Below are 22,105 nucleotides of genomic sequence, written 5' to 3' on the forward strand. Positions count from 1 at the left end.
TAAGTTTTATGGTTATGACAATGTTTGTGTTCAACTGCCTTGCACAGAACCAATAAAAGCAGCAGCTGAAAATAACTAAGCCAAGACTGCAGCCTACTGGCCAGAAAGAATAGCAGAACAGGGAGTTGTTTTCTTACATAATTCCTCTACAGCAAAGAGAGAAATCTTCTTACATAATTACTCTAAAGTGATCCTCTGCCCATCCCCAAAAGAGAAAAATGAAAAAAAAAAGAAAAAAGAAACTACATTTTCAAACCCCTCTACTTACTCTAACTTATTTAATTTCTAGAACTGCTAAATACTAATTTTCCAGGCATTACAGATGTTTCCTCACACTTTAAAAATGGAATTTTACTTAATGGCAATCAAGACTGAAAAGGCATACTGTGCTCAGGCAGAACTCATTTCTAGGAGGTGCTGAGTATCCAGCTTAAATGGACTTCAAACAGTTCAGAACATTTAGCCAAATGCCTACACAAGTATTGCATCATGAAGAAATAAAATCCAAACCCATTCAGCTCTTACCCAACACAGTCATCTGCTAATCCTGTGTCATAGAAGTGCTGGGCACCAAGTTCTTGAAGTCGCCGGTCTACTGTCCTTCCCCCATTACAAAAGAACATGTACTCTGAATCTCCCAGACCTAGAAAATTCAAGGAAAGAGGAATTGTGTCAACCAGGCAGCTTCCCAGGCTACACAAAGTCAGGACAGACTTTTCTTGCAGGCAAACAGAAGAATCAGGGATGTTGGAGCAAGTCCACAAGAGGGTACCAAGATGATTAGAGGGATGGAGCACCACTCCTAGGAGGAAAGGCTCAGATAATTGGGTTTGTTCAGCCTTGAAAAGAGAAGGCTTTGGAGTGACCTAACTGTGGCCTTCCAGTACCTGAAGGGAGACTGCAAGAAAGACACAAGGGATTTTTACGAAGGACATGTGGTGACAGGACAAGAAGGAATGGCTTCAAACCCAGAGTAGGTTTATACTGGATGATAGCAAGAATTCTTTACTTTGAAGGTGGTGAGGCACTGGCACAGGTTGCCCAAAGATGTTGTGGATGCCTCCTCCCTGGAAATGTTAAAGGTCATGCTGGATAGGACTTTGACCAATCTGGCCTTGTGGAAGGTTTCCCTGTCCACAGCAGGGGGTTGGAACTGGATGATCTTAAAGGCCCCGTCCAACAAAGGCCTTCTATGATTCCATGATAAATATAACTGTGGTATCTAGATATACTTAAACACTTGCATATATAAGTGTATTATTCAGAGGCTACATTGAAATATACATACGTGTATATGAATTTCAAACAAAATTGTGTTTGTCCCAAAATAGGGCTGAAAAACTGTCACCCTCCTTCCCAAATGTAAGACAGAGAAATACTCTGAAAACACTTTGCTTTCAATATTTCACGTCAGAAGAATGGTGCTTTAGTTTGAGGCTTTTAAAATATACAAAATTCCTCTAACAGGAAAAATATAAGGAACTGAAAACTGATAAACTATGTGTGAATTACCAAAATAAATGATCTTTCAGGATTAAGTTGTTAATAATGTCAACAACATGAAACAGTATTAAAAGAAATTAAAAAGTATTAGAAACTTGAGGGGAAAGAAAGGATCAAACATAGCAGTGATTTTAAACAAGAAGAAAGCTGAAACATCTGCATGAGGGACAACAGTCCAGCAACTTCCTCTGCAGGAATCAAAGATTTCTTTGCAGATCTTGTTTCACCTGCACTGGGTTTTCTGCTCCCTAACTGTTATGAAGCTGTTTTCGATGAATATGCTCCTTGTTACAAGTTGAACAGTTAGTGCACTCAGGAGGTTATGTTCATGGAAGATCCAAGACTTTAAGAGGTCAACCAAATCACTGACCCACCCCACAAAAATTACCAAATATCCTTTAGAGACGCTTGCCCAGCAATCTTAAAGACCATTGGTTTTAGGTCCATCTTCACAAATTCTCTAAGTAATCCACACCACCGGTTCACTATTGCTATCATAATTTTTCACAGCCTGACCCTTTCTTGTGTGCAATTTCAAACCACTAGATCTGGATTATTTCCGCTTGTGCTGGTTTTGGCTGGAATAGTGCTAGTTTTCCTCATCATAGCTAGTATGGGGCTGTATTTTGGATTTGTGCTGGAAACAGTGTTGATAACTCAGGGATGCTTGGTATTGCTGAGCAGCACTTATATATATATATACACACATATATATAGCCAAGGCCTCTCCCCTTCCCTCCCCTCTCCTCTCCCCACCAGCGAGGGGAGGGAGGGCGCACAAAGCGGACACAGCTGGGACAGATGACCCCAACAGAATGACCAAAGGGACATGCCACATGGCATCATGCTCAGCACATAAAGCTGGACAAAGAAGAGGCAAGGGGAGGACATATGCAGTGATGCCATTTATTTTCCCAAATCACTTCTACATGTGATGGAGCTCTGCTTTGCTGGAGATGGCTGAAACACCTGCCTGCCCATAGGGTAGGGTGAGTGAATTCCTTGTCTTGCTTTAATTGTGTTCATGGCTTTTGCCTTCCCTAATAAACTGTCATTATCTCAACCCACAAGTGTAATCATTTTACCATTTCCATTCACTCCCCCATCCCACCAGGGAGGACTTGGGTGAAGGAGAGAGTAGCTGAGTGGGGCTTGGTTTCTGGCTGTGGTTAAACCATGATGCCAACTAATAGAGGAGCATTCCCCTCTCCTTTTAACACCCTTTTATTTTTTTTTCCCTTTTAAGAGGACTTTTGCTTTCTCTCAAGTACAGTACTTAGAGCAAACATTTAATTGGAACAATTTAGATGGACACCATGAATATATTTTAAGACTGATAACTTGTTAAACTAGAATCACATTGTAACTTAGACACCTTAATAATTTCTGCCATAATAAAATTCAGGATTAATATAATACTTATCTTTACACATACAAATATGCATGCAGTCAGCTGTGAAAAACCTGCCCATTTCACAAACTGCTATATGTAACTAGGCAATAGCATAACAGCTTCTCAAAATGCTACATGACTAGGATGCATATCGTTCAGACTTCCACATTATATATCCAGGAGAAACTTCCTTCTAATGAGTCCCTTCCTTATTAGAAACTTAGAAGTTTCCTCATTCCCATCTATCAAATTAAATTTGTCAGGTAGAAATAACCTAGGTTTAAATAGACATTTCTTGAGTCTGTTTATAAATGAAATTTGAAAACTGAACAAACTAACCTTACAATCAGCTCAAGATAGATAATGTATTTTGCCAAATCTGTATTTTGCTTATCCATCTTTAAGCTGAAGGTACATTCATACATGTTGATGAGTACAACATTCAAAACTAAAGTATTATTGCAAATTTAAATGGATGGGAAGATTTAAGGTTTTTACTTCTAAGAATATTTTATACTGCCTTTTCCTCTGTAGAGAAAAAACCCAACGACTCACACAGCCAAGTAAACTAATCTAGTTTACTAATGTCTGTAGAGACTTGACATGAAATTTAAATTTCAAACAGCTATAAATAGCTTACATCATATAGTTTTTATGCAGAGAGAAAATTAAGCTGTAAAATATTACATTGGTAGCTTACATTCAGATAATTTTTGTGATGTTTTTCCTTTATTGCTCATAGAAGACATTACACAAAACTGCTGTTTATAAAAATAAATGTTTTATAAGCACTTAAAAAAGCCGAAACCACCTATTCAGAAATAAAAGAAATATAAAAATTATTCACTGACAGACAAGTTCTGCAATAATATAGAAAATACTAAGTCACCTAGCAATCCATACTGGAGATGTGCGAAATGGTCAGGAGGCAAGGTCTTGTCTTGAATTTTCTTCACAAACTTGCGGGCAGTGTCTGGTGGCTCTCCTGTCCCAGTAGTGGAAATAACAATAACTACAGGATCCTTTTCTGTTTCCAGGTTATACTACAAGCAATAAAACAAGTTAAGTTACAAGGTGCCATTTGATACATAATTGTGCCCTTAGATACTCTATCTGCCATTTTTCTACTTCCCAAGTGTACACAAAACCCATTTAATCACATTTTACCTATATTAAGCCACAGGAAGTCTTTCAAGTTAATTACAAGCAATTTTGGGGATGTAACTTATGATCATATTTGGAATTTTCAAGACCAGACTTGATAAAGTCCTGAAGAACCTGCTCTGACCTCAACTGACCTAGCTGCAAGATGACCTCATGAAGCTTCTTCCAACCTGACATATCCTATGATCCCATATACAGATGTCCAAGGGCAGCATTTTGAGCAGGCTAGTACGTACATGAAGAATACTTCACAACTGCACTCAGACAGCTTAAATACACAGTTCTAAAAGTATTTTATTTGTCAAGTGGAAGAAGTATTTTTGTGTATATGATCACAGTCACACAGCCAAAATCCTCATGATTTCACGCAGATAAGTGGGGTGCGGCCATACAAACTGAAGGGATAATTTCTAAGTCCCATAAAATATGATATGGTCCTGTCTGACAACTTCCATGTTACAGAATCACAGTATCACAGAATTAACTAGGTTGGAAAAGACCTTTGAGATCATTATACCCCAAAAATCTCCCAGTCCTTTTGGGAGAACTAAGGTAACTCTGAACAGTGATAATCAGACACCGTGCTCTACAGTCTGATTAATTCTGGCCCATTCACCCTTCCCCCAATTCACTTGTCTCTCCTTTGCTAATACTGGTCTCCCACATTCCCCAGAGTTCCATGAAGCTACTCCCATTATACCAGCTTGAAAGAATTGCCTGTAGTAGGGACTGTGTGTCAGTTCCATAAATTCACATCTCATGCAACTATTTATTACTTCTCAAGTAAAAAGCCCTCAGAATCTTTGATTTTCCCATCTTTAGCAGGCTGCAGCACTGTGCCAGTGTGCTGTCACTCAGGGCACCCATACAAATGGCTCTTGCAGCAACCCCTATAGCCTGTGGGTAGTGACCTCTGTGACACACAGCTCCAATCTAGTGCTTGGGAGTGACCTCTGGAGACCACTTAGTCCCACCTCAAGTGAGACTAACAGACAGTGCTGCACTCGGTCAGCTATAACTGGCTGAATTTTGAAAACTTCTCAGGGTAGAGATTTCCCTTTTTTGGGCAGCTTCTTCCATGCAGAACTTCTCCACCAGTGTCAAATCAGAGTTTATCAGGCAGCACCCAATGGATTTGGCCTCCTGTTGTCCAGTTTGGCTCACACAGGCTGCTATTAGAGCATTCCTTAGCCACTTTTTTGCCATAATAACCTAAGCTCCTTCTACTATTCCCTGTGGGTTGTAGTTTAAATCATCTCCCAGCACTCTAAGTTTAATAAAAATAACAGGACTATGAGAAAATAGAAAGATTGCAAGAGGTGCTGTGTTCCACTCAGCAGTTTCAAGACTGCAATTCAAAACTTCAGATTTTGAGGAGTTATGTTCTAAACACCTCCCTCAATAAATCACTCAAACTTTATCTCCTTGTCAAGCCATGTAAAAAACCACCTGATACCTACAACCCAAAAAGGCCAGGAATACACAGAAATAGACTAAAGCAGTTTTGCTTTTGGCAATGTTTCCAAATCTTTCCTGAAGAAGCTAAAAGCAGTTGCATGGTAAACTTAAATTACTACATGTCTTGCTTCTGACAGTGGCCTAAAGCAGAAGCCTAGAGAAGCACAAGTAAACAGAGTAAACATACAAGGATATTCCCAGGGCACTTTGCCAGACTTCAATGAGTTGTGGCCCAGGAACCTTCCAAACACAGCTTTTGTCTTTTACAAGTTCAGGCAAACCCCATGTACTCACAAAATCCTGACACTTTCAAAACTGAACTCTAAGTTGTACAAAAAAAGGCCTTAAGGGTCCTGTTGCAATAAGGACTCATATTTTCAAAGCTTCCACAGCTGATTTGATAACAAAGACCCAGAGCTTCTGCAGTGCATTGCCACAGGTGACTACCGCATTCACAAAAAGCAAATTCTTGAAGTAAAGAAGAGAAGGGTCTACTGGTATCACATGAGAATATACACTAAAATGAGCTCCATTAGAAAACCAAAAAAGATACAAGCTCAGGAAGTATGAAGTGGTGTATTAGAACAGAAAAATGATTAGCTCACTACGTTCTTGCTTACTCCACTGCAGATTTTCATCTGCAAACTTGGACACCTTTTAAAAACTAAACATTTGGTGATACAGGTTCTGCAATAATTTGTGTCTGTCACTTTGCTCTTGTAAACTTCTTCTAAGCCTTCTGATGTTTACATTTTTGTAATGGAGTTTCTCACGCACTTTTCATGTAAATAATGATTGTTTAGCATTCCTTTCTGGAGGAGGAGAGAATTGATGGACTGTTGGTTTGAACAGTGTGGTTGGAGAGGTGGCAATTTCATCCTCCAATCTATGGTTACTTTTGGAATTCTATAAATATTGAGGTCCGGAAACAAACACACCTTTTTTGCCTTGGACATCTCAGTGTGTGAGTGTTGTTCATTTCGTGTTGTACTGCAACATGTGTCAATTACTGTGAGGTTTGCTACATTACCAGACCAGCAAGAACCTAATACAACTACAAAGTTTTTACTCTACCTTCCACTTTCTCCTATATCCTTTGTATTTCAGGTTTGTCTCCCTCTTTCTCTTTCCTTCAAACATTCTCCTCAGCTGAGGACAGCAATGCCACACAAGAGCAGTGAGCAGCCTGCTCAAGCTGCGCATGGTTGCTGAAAGAAGAGGATGGGCTCAAAGCAGCCAGGTTTGTCTCATCCAGAATAATACATATAATGACAAATGTACTTATTCAGATAATTCATCTAAGGCTGACTACACACTGTGAACCAAGATGACCTCCATTTAGCCTCCCATTTTTTACTGCTCCTCACTTCCACATAATTTCAGTCTTCATAAAATGTAATCACCATAATCAACTAAAGATTTATGACCTTATCTCACCCCAGGACTGTAGGTGAGAAACATTACTTGGAAACAGCCAGTGTTCCTGAGACCTGAGCAGTATTTGACCATTCACTTTTGAATGGCAAGAATTATTATTACTGGCTCTGCAACCACCTACTCCATCCACAAACCTTCACAAGGTCTGAAAATACCCAAAAGCTACATAAAGACAGACTTTCTAACTGCAAGTAGAGGGAAAAAACAGAAGCTTATCTGTGACAAGATTTACAAAGCTGCAGAAGTTACTTGTTTCCTCAGTGCCCAATTCTCAGATTCTCAAGTCATAATTAATTTGCAGCTCTGAATTGTCTTGCCAAATTTGGCAAAATACATTTATTTAAGTGGCAGGCCAATAACAGGGCTAGAAATGTTCTGACTATCACTTTCCTAAACTAATCTCCAAACCTGTCAAATGCAGAAGAAATTAAATGCAAGAATATAAGGAGAATCTTCACATTCCCTGCTGGCTGCATCAAAGTCTCTTTCTAACACTCAGCTCTGTACTTAGTGCACATTCATTCAAAATGTCTCACATATTCAAGTGCATGAAAAAAAACTTTTAGATGTTATTTTCTCCTCATTTCATATGGAATACCAGGGTATCAAGTTTTGATTGTTTTTGATATGTTTTTGTTTGAGGGCATACAGTTGAGAGTACTTTGTGAAGGAAATTATAGTCCATAATGCTTTCAGTTACAGAAGAAAGTTTTCACATTCTTACTCTTGGATAACAGCAAGTAATAAAAAGCCACTTCCTTGTCCCAGCCAAGCATTTTATTTTGTTCTAGAACATAATTTGAAGTCAGTCCTGTGGGAATTGAAATGAATGCATATGCTAAACAACACATGAAGACCCACAAAAGCTCCGGGACATGCTGGAGCCCACAGTTAACACAAAACAGAACATCAATGCAACAAAAGAAAAAAAAACCCAACGAAACAAACAAAAAAACCCCACAAAAACAAGCAATCAAACAAAAAAAAAAAACCCAGAAAAACCAAGAAGAAAAAGCATAATTTCTAGTAACAACAGACCTGACCTGTAAATACAGAATTTATTCACTACTGCATACATAAAAAGTTTTCAAGAAGTCACCGAATCATTGTTAGAAGAGAGATAAAGACATATTAATTTACAGTTCCAATAAGAAAAATCATAAGATTTATCTTTGGCAGAAGACTATTAAGCAACTGTGAGTATTGGTTGAAATTACTGATTCACAAAGAAGAATTTGATACTAGGTGGTGTTTTTCAGGTTGGTGCATCTGCTAGCCTTCGTGACATCCAGAGCCACCACTCTAGCATGCAAAGAAGAATTCAGCTCTTCAATACATATTTTTCAAAACAGCATGGAGTATCTCACCTTATCCATTTCACTTATACAGTGTATATCAGCTTCAAGTCCATGGGCACCTGCTTGCTGCCATATTTCCTCAGCTATGGCTTTTGCCTGCCCCTTTTGTGTTGCATAGAGGAGCAAAAATCTCCTTTTTGACTCACAGCACATTCTATTTTTTTTTAGAGAAACTGCAGGGGAAAAAAGAATTAAAAAAGTGAATTTCCTGTAAGCAGAAAAGCAAGATTTTACTCTGCTTATGAGATTAAAAAGAGATAAAGATAGCAGCATTGGTGTTTAACTTGGAAATGAGGCATCTGCTCTAAAGTGAAGCCATTTCTCACAAGCAAGCTTTGTAGATCAGGTTGCAAAGGATGTGTGGTGTTGGTCCTATGTGCTGTACTGCCTTGATGCTCCAGTAATATAGCAATATCTCTGATATCAACAATTTAGTTTGTAAATAATGTAACATGAAAACTTTTAAAATTAATTATATACTATTTTTATTATATTATTATATATTTTCTATTTCAATTTAGTGACTGTTTTGTTCACTTTTCCGAGCTGTCTTTGAAAACAAAACAAAACATAGACCTAGTGAAGTCAAACTACAAAGCCTGATGAAAAAAAAATAAACTCTCAGTTTCTTCTTTTCTGAAATCAGTATTTTTTTGCTGCAATGACTTTACACTTTATTGTCCACGATGTATTTTGGAGAACAAACACTGACTTCAATCTTGTATTTCAAAAGGGAGCTCCTTACACAAGTGCAACCTGACCGTGAGGTTAGCTCAGGTGCTCAGAACACAATGCTAATAACACCAAGGTGTTGCTTTTGATCCCCATATTGGCCATTCACTTTGGAGGAGTTGGACTTCATGATACTTCTGGGTCCCTTCCAACACAGACTACTCTGTGATTCTGTGAACTACAGAATTGACTCTTTGGGGTTTTATTCTCCTAAGAGTAAGAAACAATCTTAGAGAAATCTGTCGAGGTGTCACCAAGTCCCTTGCAAGCAGCAGGATGAATGAGATGCATATCCTTATCCATTCACCTGTCCCATGAAAATCTGAATGCAAGAAGTTTTCCATTATTTTGACACAGAGAACACCACAGATTTAACTTCAGGCAGCAGTTATGGAAACCTGTGGCTCCATAATTTGAGATATCTCTTTTTTCTCTTTCTCTCAAGGGAAAACAAACATAGTTCAATTGTATAAGAATACTGTATTCCATAGATATGGCAGGATATTTCTCCCGACAGTACTGCAAAAGGTTTTCCCTACAGGATTTTTTTTAAAAAGCATAATTATACATCAAAAGTAGCAAAACTAAATGATAGGTTCTTAAGAATGCCTGTAACATATGTGAATTTCATGAAAAATGTAATTACTATAAAATGTTGAGGTTTTAATTGCATTTTCTTCTACTGTGTAGAAGAAAATTCCATTTTAGTTTTCATTTTAAATTAATTACATATATTATCTAAAATTATAAGTAATTACCTTAACAGCCACCTTTAAATAAATTCATTTACATAACTGGTTTTATGTGAATGTGTGCACAGAAGGTGCATACAACAAAACAATGCTCAAAATGATTCTTCACCTTCCTTTTCCAAATGAAAAAATGTGCTAATTATGATGATTCATATAAAATAGCATAAATACAGTTTAAATACCCTCAGATCCCTGTAGTAATACAGATTCATCCTGGTCATGTGCTGTGTTTTCACCTAACCCTCTTGTCAGCAGGTGGCATCACCAGACCACAAATGAACAAAACCAAAAAAGACAAAGCAGCACTTCATTACTACACTCTTCCTCACACCTCAAAAAGGGAGAAAGATAATAAGATCCCACAAAGATCACACCATAGCACAGAAACCTTCTATACAAGAAAAGCTGAGGGGTAAGCTGCCAACATTATAGCCCAGGCATTACCAAAAAGTCTGTTAGAACAAGAGTCAGCTAGGGAAGCTGTTAATGTTTGAGAAACACAAAAATTTGCAACAGCAGGAGAAATGGAGAGGGAAACAGAAGGAACAGCAGCCAAGATGTGGTCTGACATGGTCAGATGTTGCCTTAACAGTGCTATGTTAACAGACCCCTAACAGACCTCTGCCTAGGTCAGGCAGAGCAGCCTGGATTCCTGTAAGACATTGTGAGCTTTCTATTCCATCTAGAATAGCAACAATAAAGGGTGCAAAAAGTAGCCACACACATTTTCGGTACATATATGTGAACCTAAAGAGAAGTTTTTTCCACTGGTGAATGGTCCAGTAGATTGTATGAAGACACAAAATCTGGAGCAACTGCACCTCTCACAGACAGCATGTGGAAACAAGACAACCCACACAGCCAGAAGATCCAATGATGCTGGAGATGCACATGCAAGACCTCCTGAGACAGGGTACTGTATGTGTATGCAACAGTGCAAATGCATCCTTGTGGCAATTGGAGAGAACACAATTAGACAATTCCTTGGAATTAGATACAGAAAGCTGTTTATATATTTGTGGCATTTATTAAAGTTTTCTGGGAGCTTAATGTTACATGTGTTGCATTGTTGCTATTAATCTTAAATACATAATTCAATTAACTGACTAGTTTATTTAATTCCCTAAAAGTTAATTATGTCAACAATACACTAATAAATTCCTTTGATCATGATTTGATCTAAACTGGACGAGTTGAAGTGTTTCACCCTGCAAACACATCTTCTCTCTGTCATCAACCATAAGATCTTTGTGCACAGACTGCCAAGTGACGTTGCTCAAAGAGAAAAATCAGTCATGCCTACCTGCAGATGAACAACCATAAACCAGGAAAACACTTGCTCTCAGACGAGCATGCTGCCCACACTGTTCTTGCTTTGCTGTTCTATACACTCTTCAAAGATGCTACGCCAATTCCACTTACACGATACAAGTTCAACTGGAATAAAGAAGGAAAAAAGGTAATTCATGAGCTATCGAGCTTTCTGAAGAATCCCTATAACTTTAATAGTACTACCACACCAGCAGCCTTTAACACGTTATCGTAGTGGTAGACACACATCAAAATACGTTTAAGCTGGGAACACGACCTGTGATTTGCTGCATCACACCAGGGCTTAACAGGAAACTAAGAATGAAATTCCAAACAACAGCTCTCCTGATCCAATACTTGGAAAAGTCAGAGAGATAACAGTCCATGGAAGAATAGCAGGGAGTCCAGTGGCTCCCTAAGGCAACAGAGTGTAGGAGAATCCATGCAGGAATGCCGCTGAACCAACCACACGTGCTGCCCCAGCAGTGCCGCAGCTGCACGGCAAGGCCAGACCACGCACGTCACCGAGCTGCTCTGTCAGATATGAACTGCGCGGCCAGGGACCGGGGAAAAAAAGCAAGAAACGTCAGTGCACACACTGCTAACTATGTCATCAGTCGAGGGATAAACTCCTTAGATCCTCATTCAACCTGAGCTGTACACATGGAGGAGTTGCACCCTTCTGAAAGTTAGAAGAACGTCTTCTGTCAGTAACCAGAAGAGCTTCACGCACTCCTCTGTGGCTTTAACCCAGGTTGTGGCACCGTGCCTTGAGCCACGAAGCCATTCCCAAGCCACTTTTTCAACAGCTTGCGACTTGCCCAGAAGCACTGTAGGGCCAAGAAAAATATAACACCGAAATATACACCCTCCGCCCCGCCCACCCACTCCGCCGGGCTCCGGTGTCCCCCGGGCAGGGACCGGCAGTACTTGCGCTGGAGGACGCGGTGACACGGACACGAATCCCACTTCCAAGCAAAGGGCCAGTGCCAGCCCCCGTTCCGCGAGTGCCCGGGCAGCGCTGGGCCGGGCCGGAGGCGGCGGCAGCAGTGAGGGGAGGAGGCAGGGCCGGGGCGGGCGGCGGCGCCGGAAGGTCCCGGCAGGCGCCGCGCTGCTCGTGATGGCCGCCGAGGTGAGGCGGCCGCGGTGCCCCGGCACGGCTGGGTGCTCCGGCACGGCCGGGTGTCCCCCGGGGCGGAGCGGCGCGGCCCCGGCCCGCGGCAGCGGCACTAGCAGCAGTAGGTGCTGGGGCGGACGGGGATGGAGGGGCCACGCCGGTGTCGCCCCGGCCGCAGGGGTGGCGGGCAAAGTCTCCTGGTCGTCTGCCGGCGTGTCCTTGCGGGAACACGGGGCAGCCTGTCACACGGGGATCGCCGTTCCCAGCATTTCTGCTCTCTCTGCTCGGGGAGAGGGATCATACCCATTTTTCCAGTCATCAAAAGGATTGGGGTTGGTTTTTTTCTGCATTTTAGTGACCCTGGTGGTTTTGCAGACTACATATCTGTTTTTCTTCCCCTAGGTATCATTTCAGAACTCACTTGATTCAATATGGCTTTGATTAGCCGAAAAAGCTTCCAGCTGTATTCATCCAGCACACCAGCGAGCAGGTCTGCTTTGATGACCCTAAGCCGAAGGTTGAACTTCATCAGTGGGCAGCGAAAACCCCAAAACTGTAGCTCTGTGGCCATGAGGATGATGTGTGTCAAAGATAAATCTCAGTATACGTTTTGTAGGAAAAAGCATGTACAACTGCAGATGCAGTCACTTTCTGTTAATGAAGCTGTGCATCTTTGTGGAGATACGAGGAACTGTACTAAATCAAATAATGTGTGGATGGATGAGCAATCGTTTTTCAAGAGGTTGAACAGCCTTTGTACATCAAAAGAGATTTTATATTTTCTTAGCTCTCTAGAAGCCATGTCTGATACAATGGCCTCAGCAGCCCTGCAGAAGATTTCTGAACTTGAGGTGGATGACAATGGTCTTAAAAACCCTGCACTGTTAGAGAATGAAGTTTTCAGGGCATTGTGCTTCCAGTTTGAATTTGAATCCTCAAAACTGTCAAACACGGGGCTGCTGAATGCCTTGCAGGCTTTGATAAATCTGCGTATAGACCCGCAGAGCACGCTGATGACAAGCCTGCTTTCAGAGAGCGAGGAGCGGCTTGGCAGGGGACAGCTGACTGCTGAACATCTCTGTGCTCTTGGAGAGAGTTTGCTCGAGTTAGAAGGCCCAAGCTCTGCGACGCTGGAACAAATTGTGAACCACATGCAAGAAAGAGACATTAAGAGTTGGAGTCCCAGGGAAATAGTGATGGTTTATAAGATACTGGAAGTGACTGTGAGGGAAGGGAAACAATGGCAAAGCTTGCTAAACAGACTGAACGGTGTCACTTTACGCGCAGTTTCCCAGCTGAGCCCAAACTTTGTAAGTGTAATACTGAATTCACTGGTGGTTCTTCATCAGACTCGGGCAGTTCTCTTAGTCACTGCACTGTGTAAACATTCAGTGCAGCATGTTCCCTATTTCACAGATCATGAACTGGTAAATGTACTGGAAGCTTTCCTATACTTTGGTCAAAAAATGCAAATTTTCACAGAGGCACTGGAAAGACATGTCCCCAAGTCCATCCACACTATGCATCCTCAAACGGTCAGCAAGGTCATGCAGTATTGCTGCAAAAAGATGATCCTTTCAAAGCCCATCTTTGATGCAGTGGCAGAAGGTTTCATTTCCAGTGCTGACAGACTTACCACTGACCAGATTGCTGCATATGTTATCCCATTTGGGACCCTTAACTACCTCCCTCCAAGTTCTTCTTCCTTGTTTAGGAAGCTTGAAACTGTGCTGCATACCCGCCTGAGGCACTTTCAGCCTCACACCTTGCTGAACCTGCTACACTCGTGTGTCCTTATTCAACGTTACCCGATAAATTTCCTGCCAAAAATATTTAGTCCCTATTTTCTGCAAAAGCTTCAAGGTAAGGAGCAGAATTTCTCCCAGGATGTTCCACATTTGTTTCTATTATGGAGTTTGTCTCTTGTCAAGCACCTATTTTTTTATCAATTTAATTTGTCAAATCAGCAGTGACCTAATTGAAGTGGCTGGAAAATTGTGATCACAAGGCCAAAGGCTGATGCTTCCTTGTCACAGTTGCCATTGTCTTTCATGTATGTCATTTAGTTGAGTTTGAAAATTGCACTGTACAGTTTTAAAACACAGACTTGAATTTCCTTAAAAGAATTATTTCAGTTAATCCTTACAGTTTTCTAAAAAAATGTGACCTGGTGTTCCCCATGTTTGTCCTTGTCTTATACATGATGCTAGAACATCCCCCATGTGGTGGCCTGTTCTTGACCCTAATTATTGCATATTTCAATGCTTCTGGACACAAATCTATTATGAATAACACATCATTTTGATATTTGATACGAAAGCATTTTTTAGCATTTCAAAGCATTTCATTGTAGAGAGAGGTAAGCTATGCCAGCAAGAGGACTGACTCAATAAGATTTCAGCTAAGATTGCTCTACAAATAAAACTAAGCTAAAGTTTTCAAAATGATTAGAAGTTTTGGTCACTTAATTTTTCAATAACATGAAATACCTGAAGGAGTTGATTTTTTCAAAGCAGATACATCTCCAGAAATTTTTTGGTATTATCCACAACTTGCAGATAAAAAAAAAAAAAAGAAACAAGAAACTGTGAGAAAGAACCTGGGATTATAACTTGGGGAAAAGTGGTTATAAGAAGGAGATATTTATCTAATACCTCAACTCAAATTTATTCTTCTCTGTAGAATGTCATGCATCTTTTGGATGTTCATTTTTTTTGTGAAAAAATATGGCAGTTTTAACTAAGATCTTGCTAGTTTTGTATTTTTGTATTGATATTTCTGTAAATAATTTTCTCATTTTTCTACCTGTTTAATTTCATACTGATCTTTCTGTTAGTTTAAACAAATGCTGAGAATTTTAATGATTAAGTAGCTTTTCTGCATATCATACTGAATAATTTTTCCTAATTTCTAATTCTGTCGTTGGTAAATATTATGGTTTGTGTAAAGATACTTTATGGAAGATACATATTTCTGCTCCTGAAAACCTGAATGTTGTTGTTTCAGCTCAGCCACCTGGTTTGAACAGAGTTGTAATGTCCCAGCTAACCCAGCTTTTTCTGACTGTCACCCTGGAGTGCCCATTTTATGAGGTACAGTACATGTGAAACCAGAAGTGATGTTAACAAGAGGTGATTAAGGTCATTAGGGCCCTGCTTTCACTCAGTTGTGCGTATTTCCCATAAAGCGCTTTGGAATTAGACAAACCAATTTTCCTTGATGAAAATATGGAGCATTTCTACCTGATTGAATGACTTGATATATTTGTATGAATGGAGACAGCTGTGCATTTCTCATGAACATGATAGCATTGAAGCTTCCTGAGGATGTTCTGGTGGTTGTTTGGGTGATTTTAAGTTTCCAGCAAATCATACCTCAGACTGTAGGTCTCTCAATAGACTTGGCTTTGAAATGCACAGAATACATTTTGCTATGTTAATATGAGGTAATTACAAAAATGTTATCTCCCTTTTTTGATTTGGTCTTCTGTCCCTATCTAGGGTCCAAAACTCCTTTCCAAGTACCAGGTAAAGGCCTTTCCTACACCTCAGAGTTCTCTGGATGTTCACCTCTTTAAAAGGGTGAAGACAGGATTACTTGATTTACTGAAAAAAAGAATATATTTTGCATCAGAGGTATCAACACCATATTTCTATGTAGTTGGTAAGTATAATTTCTTTAGATTAGTAATTAAGTATGTGTGTGTATGATGTCAAAACTATCATTTCCTTTGTGGGCAGTCTAAATTGTGCAAATACAGAAAAAGTAAACTGGGATACCAATTTCTGTAAAAGATCTGAAATTTGGGAACTTTAAATAAATAATTTTTAGAGTCAGAGAAAGGAAAATGGAGATAAAAGCACTGCAGATTGGTATTTAGGCAGCCAGTCTGTACTGAAAACAGCTGCTTGTATTCTGTGTTTTTATTATCAGCTCCTTATCCATTAAACAATTCATATAATGTAAAGCAAAATGAGGCAATGCCACTTGCCTGAACTCTCTGCTTTAGTGGTGAGTAGAGAAAGGAAGGTGGTCAGCTGTGTGCCCTGCTCAGCTGGGCTCCTCTCCCCTCAGCAAGAGCTGCTGACAGCACAGTTGGTGGGAGTTTGTGCCTGGTGAGACAGGAGTGAGCAAAGCTGAGTGTTGTGTGCAGCAGGAAACAGAATGCAGTGATGAGGAAAGGCGTGTGCCCAGGAGGGGTGGATGATAAGATGTTGAGGGAAGGGAGTCTTGGACACCATGGATGTCAGAGAGATTTTTAAAAAATCAAAAAGGGGGATGATTACAAAGTTACTCTGTGTGTCAGCTTTCATGAGGATGTTGAAGCTAGAAGAGGGAGAGAGTGTGTCTCTCCCCAAAGCCCTCAAAATTCCAGAAACCCCAGCTAGCACAGCAAAGCACCATTTAACTATATTACAGTTTTGAGTGGACTTGGAATACTACTTTCTTTGTTAGCATCATAAAAGGCTGAATTGTTACTAATTATCACTCATTTGTGTTAAGTCTATACAACTTTTGCCAGCCTCTGTGATTCAAAAAAAAATTGTGATAGTATTATAGTTGTTTAATAAAACAACTGTGAGAAGATGAGAATTACAGTAGAAAGTTTGTTGTAAGAAATGACGTTTAATATCACTTCTCTTTTTTCATCTACACAAGATATTGAGATTAAATTAGATGAAGAAGGTTTTGTATTACCTGCAGCCCAACTTGAAGAAGTACACAGACGGTAAGAGAATAAAAGAAACCACTGGTAAAATGTTGATTTACACTAGGAAAGAGTATCCAGGGTGAAAAACTGGCTAAATTTAAGCTATTTGCAGTTTTGCCATTGACTTCAACGAAGTTCAGGTCTCACACTGAACCCACTGGCAGAAGGACAAGATTAACAATCTTTTTGCTCATTGTTTTGTCACCTGACTATGCAGTGTCAGACAGTTGGTTTCTTTACTCAATGACAGAATCAAGTGATCCTTATTTGGATTAATCTGTTTTGATATTCTGGAATTAATTTTCAAATTAAAACTAAATTCTAACCGAGTGTATTTGCACTGATTTAACAGATTTGAGTTCATAAATTTACTTCTGCAAGGAATCCTGAATAATAAGGATATTTACTACAGATGCAGGTTGTTTTTTTTTTCATTGAGAAATACATAGGTGTTTAACAGTTTATTAAAGAAGGGTTACTGTGGGAAGCCTTGGATACAAAGTTAAGCAACCTGCCTGTGTGATAATTGTAACTGCAGTGTGAACAAAGCAAGAGTCTTTGTAGAGGTTAGGCTTTCTCTTCTGTTGTGGTTTAAGCTGAAACCAGGACACCTTCACATTTAAAAGACTCAGATACTAATACAGGTTCTTTCCGAGAACCCATGCTTAAGAATGAGCTTCAGTGTTGGTGTTTTTTTAAGTAGTAGCTTTTATAAAGTAAATAAAGTCACAGTATACTTAACATACTGAAAATTTAAGCAACTTTTTAACAGTAGATATAAAAACCTTGAATTAAGTTGCTGGGATTTTTATCACCCAGAAGAAAAAATATTGTTACAATACATGCTGCCAAACATATGCTCAGATTTAACTTAAAACAGACATAGTTTGAACTTAATTTAAACTCTACTGGATTTAACAGGTAAATTACTAAGTTAAATATATTTAGATGCTGAAATATTTTCTAGCTGAGGCAAGTTTTTTTACGTTTTTCTTTCTAGAAAAATTCAAAACAGTTTACTAATCATAGCATTAAAAAAACCTCTCTTTAACTTGCATGGTAATTTTTGTTCAGAGCAAATAAAAAAGCTTTTCAGATCAGTTTCACTAAGTTTCAGGGTTTCATCTCCCACCCTTAAACTAGGTGATTTGAATTATCCTGGACTAGATAACACGAGTTCTAAGAGGGAGGTATTGTCTCATGCTTCTTAGGAACTGCAGTAGTTGTGGTGATTAAAATAACTGATTGTTGTGGGTTTGCTGGGGTTTTTTTGATATTACACTTATGCTTAATTTTAGAATTGCCCTGTGTGTTGATGGTCAAAATAGATTTTGTGCTCATAGCCACAATCTGTTGGGAGAAGAAGCTATTAAACAGAGACACCTTCAGTTACTTGGTTATGAAGTTGTGCAGGTAAAGTATAAAGACACTGATTTACTTTTGCTCTAAGAAAACAAGCAAAAAGTTATTTTACAATACTTTAAACTGTAGTTTCAATTAATTCCTAAAGCAGATATAGTCTTGTTCTTTCTATATTGCGTTCTCTCTGCCTAGTTTTTGCTTTTTTAAGGGTGTACAGAACTACCTTTTTCTTCCTTGGATGAATTAGTGTATTCTGTCTGTGTTTTTTGCCACATAGTTGCTGTTTGAACGAGTACTTCTCTTCAGTGATTAAGATTCAAATCTTGAATTAAAGGAAAATGTTATGTAAGAGTCCATTAGAATTGGAATTTTTAATTAAATACTTTTTTAAAAGGTTTGGAGTTTAAAAAAAAGAGTTAAAAAATGCTGATCTGTATCAGTTGTGAAAATAATATTTTCACAACAGAGTATAACCTTTATTTTGACTATTGAATTAATAGAAGTATATTTTTCTTGAAACATACTTTGAATGAAAACTGTTCGTTTCTTGAGATTTTATTTTTCACTTATCATCACTTATTACATAAGCCTAACTTCATAATATTTAGCTTAGTTTAAACTGTTAGAAATATCACTCTTTTTTTTTAATAGTAATCTCTCTTCAGGTCATTTATGGATCAATAGTACATTTAGGATTAAATCTTTAGTTTTAAAACAAAATAAGTATTTAATGTGTAGTTTTGCAACTGCTTAATGAACATCAGTCTTACCCAGTTGTTTATTAAAAGGTATTTTCAGCAATCATTTCTGGTTTGTTTCCAGATTCCATTTTTTGAGATAGAAAGTCTACAAAATACCAGAAAAATAGCAGATTATCTACACAAAAAAATCTTTCCTTGTACATATGGACTCAGCAACTGACACTGGAGAATACTACTGGATAACAGGCTGACCTTCTATACTACAAAGTGTAAATTCTGTGCATGGAAGAAAAACTATTTTTTCTAAGTAACTCTACCTCAGAAAATGTGAGCTCCTGAGTGTGAAACCTTCCAATATTTGGAACAAGTGACATGTAAAGAGTAATAAAGAGCATAATATTTTCTTAAGATTTGTATCAATATTCATTACAAGTGTACAGATATAAGTGCCAGACAGGCAGTGCTTCTTTTCCCTTGTATTTTTAACTGATTCTAATTCACAGCTGCAAGCAGCCATGTGTGACTGCTGAAGGATACTGGCCAGTCTGGATCTACAGAATATGCCCACAGAATACCTACTAATCAAGGCTTTTCTTGACAGTATAAAAAGAAATTGTGCAATTTACGTACCACTGCTCATATAATTTCCCAAGTGTTTCATAAAACTAAAATTTGAAGTAGTTACAGAAGCAGTATTGGCTTATTGGTTTTACTTAAGAGATGCAGAGTGCTGTTCAATAAATAGCAGTGCCTTACAGAAAATGAGAAGATTTTTAATAAAAAGGATTTGCTTCATTTTGTAAAGTAACAGCTGCCATAGGATATGGACTTGTACAACTGTCTCTGTGGGGCCACCCAATGTTCCAGATATATTCTATTTGTCATTTTGCCTTTGGTGGCAGTTTTAGCTAAATTGTCTAAATGGGGTCATGTATGTGCTCCAGAGTTCCTCTGGGTTACAGAAACTCTATGCTCTGAAGCTCAGAAGAACCGTGTCCCATGGCAGCCCTTTTTTATGTATTTCTGGAACTGAGAACCAGTACCCACTTCAGCCAGAACAAGTGCACTAACTTGGGTCAGTACATTGCCTTGCAGATGATGAAGGGAAGACAGGAAAACTTTAGTTCTGATTATATCATGTGTTCTTGATGAACTGCCATGTAACACATTTTCTTGTCTTGTGCTTCCTCTCTGTGTGGAACTACTATTTATGAGTAGCAAAGCAGAATTCCCAGCATTACCTAGTTTGAGTTTCATTGTTGTTTTAATACAAAAAAGTGAAGCTTTCACATCACTGACATTCTGTGTATTTCACCACTAGATAGAGAATGTGGCCAGTTTTTCCTTCCAATAATTTGTGAGTTGCAGGTGTCTGTCAATTGCCCCAACAAGCTACTGGATGCAAAATCCAGATGCAGAATATGCTTTACATTGTATACACTGTCCATTAATTTGTTGCATGTATAAAACTCTTCCTCGCAGTAGCATGTCAACACTGACAGGTGAGGGAGCACCAAAAGGTGCTTTCCAATGTGTAATAGTAAGATCAGAACATCAATAACCTAAGAATTTGTCATTCTAGCAAGAAAGAAGTTGAAGGAGAGTTGAAATGGCTTTGCAAATGTTTATAAGGAACTTATCACTAATACAGAAGAAATTGTCAGGGTGTTGTTCTGAGACTGAGCACTGAAGGAAGAAGTGAACCATTCAGAACTGAATGGGAAACAAGTAGTGGGAGGAACAACCTGTGAAAGACCTTCCAAAGTGAGTACAGATGAGAAGGGTGTAACATAAGCAAAGAAATTATTTTGGAAAACTCAAACTGGTGTTAGGATGTTTTTGGTGGAAGTGATGCCTATTTCTCACACAGGCCAGAAGGTGGTGGTATTCTCAAACAAATTTGATTTCCAATAGTTTTTCAAACACAGATGGTCTGTAAATATAGTAAGGCTACTTCAAAAAAGCAATTTGTACTGACTGTCCCAAAGTAAAAATAACCTGCTAAGAATATGGCCATGTTCCATCTCATTCTTCACTGGTATAACTTTGATACTGTTTTTTCGAAAAGCATTGTGGTATTAGAAAACATTTCCTTCTCCCTTGGTTCTTACTATGATTCCTTTCATTTAATGCTGCTGAATTTGTTTAGTGAAGTGATTATTTTTGGAAAGGAATGTAGCTATTAATGTCCTTTTGTCCATAGCCCATTGAGTGTAGAAGAACTGTGTTGCAGACATCTTTTCATGAAAATCCTTTCCTTGGGATTTTTTTCCTCCTGAGAAGCTGTGAGGACTTAGGGACAAAATGTAAATAATGGCCATCTGCTGCTGTGGATTGCAACAGGTGGGTCTGTGATTGGTCTCATGTGCTTGTTTGTAATTAATGGCCAATCACAGCACAGCTGGCTCTCTCTCTGTCCGAGCCACAAACCTTTGTTATTCATTCCTTTCTATTCTTAGCTTAGCTAGCCTTCTGAGAACCTTTTCTTCTATTCTTTTAATGTAGTTTTAATGTAATATATATCATAAAATAATAAATCAAGCCTTCTGAAATATGGAGTCAAATCCTCATCTCTTCCCTCATCCAAAGACCCCTGTGACCACTGTCACAGAACTGCAGGTCATGAATAATGAAAGTAACAAACACCTCTCAGAATGGGCTGCTCTATGTGCTCTGCTTCTCACACCATGCCAAACAAGTGCTATTGATTGCCTAATTTAGTACTTTTTCAGGTCCCATATTTAGAAGGTTTTTGTTTCTCTCTTTTTTTTTTTTTCCACTAGGTGTCTCACTGCATTTACCAATGACACAGATTTCCTGTGTCTAAATACCTGACAAAACCAGTGTCAGTGACAGCTGTGGACTTCCAGTCCTTTTCCTGCTATGATCAAGCTTGCTGCTCCTTTCTGAACGACACTGCTTCAGCCTTAAATAACAATAGGATCAATAGCTCTTGAGAACCAAACTGATGCATACTCTGCAGGAGAAACTCCTCCTGAAATTACCTTAAAATTAAAGTACTGGATTCTGTGAAAGTACAAGGCATCAAATGTTTCATCAGATTTAGACATTTGTGCTAAATATGCTTTTTAAATGGCTACTGCTC

At 38.9% G+C, this 22,105-nt stretch overlaps 2 protein-coding genes across 4 annotated transcripts in view; one reads left to right on the plus strand and one right to left on the minus strand.

Moving 5' to 3' along the window:
- Positions 1 to 12,152, minus strand: part of MTRR (5-methyltetrahydrofolate-homocysteine methyltransferase reductase) — a 28,601-nt gene extending 16,449 nt beyond the window's left edge. Inside the window, exons 1-5 of one of the 3 annotated variants that reach the window (XM_066559925.1) lie at positions 12,039 to 12,152; positions 11,101 to 11,234; positions 8,323 to 8,486; positions 3,786 to 3,939; positions 526 to 643 (exon numbers count right to left, since the gene is read on the minus strand). In XM_066559925.1, coding sequence (XP_066416022.1) covers positions 526 to 643; positions 3,786 to 3,939; positions 8,323 to 8,466 — 416 coding nt within the window. In that variant the 5' untranslated portion in view covers positions 8,467 to 8,486; positions 11,101 to 11,234; positions 12,039 to 12,152. Of the gene's footprint in view, positions 1 to 525; positions 644 to 3,785; positions 3,940 to 8,322; positions 8,487 to 11,100; positions 11,235 to 11,385; positions 11,816 to 12,038 lie in introns of those variants that run through there. The other 2 variants (XM_066559935.1, XM_066559944.1) reach the window with 2 other exon arrangements.
- Positions 12,153 to 12,234: 82 nt separating this feature from the next.
- On the plus strand, positions 12,235 to 21,007 carry FASTKD3 (FAST kinase domains 3). The gene is made up of 7 exons (XM_066559957.1): positions 12,235 to 12,346; positions 12,628 to 14,088; positions 15,232 to 15,317; positions 15,726 to 15,888; positions 16,885 to 16,954; positions 18,235 to 18,349; positions 19,121 to 21,007. Exons 2-7 carry the CDS (start codon positions 12,657 to 12,659, stop codon positions 19,217 to 19,219), a joined length of 1,965 nt encoding a protein of 654 aa, XP_066416054.1. The 5' UTR covers positions 12,235 to 12,346; positions 12,628 to 12,656; the 3' UTR covers positions 19,220 to 21,007.
- The last annotated feature ends 1,098 nt before the right edge of the window (positions 21,008 to 22,105 follow it).

The sequence above is a fragment of the Molothrus aeneus genome, chromosome 1, assembly GCF_037042795.1.
Source record: "Molothrus aeneus isolate 106 chromosome 1, BPBGC_Maene_1.0, whole genome shotgun sequence".
Taxonomy (NCBI): domain Eukaryota; kingdom Metazoa; phylum Chordata; class Aves; order Passeriformes; family Icteridae; genus Molothrus; species Molothrus aeneus.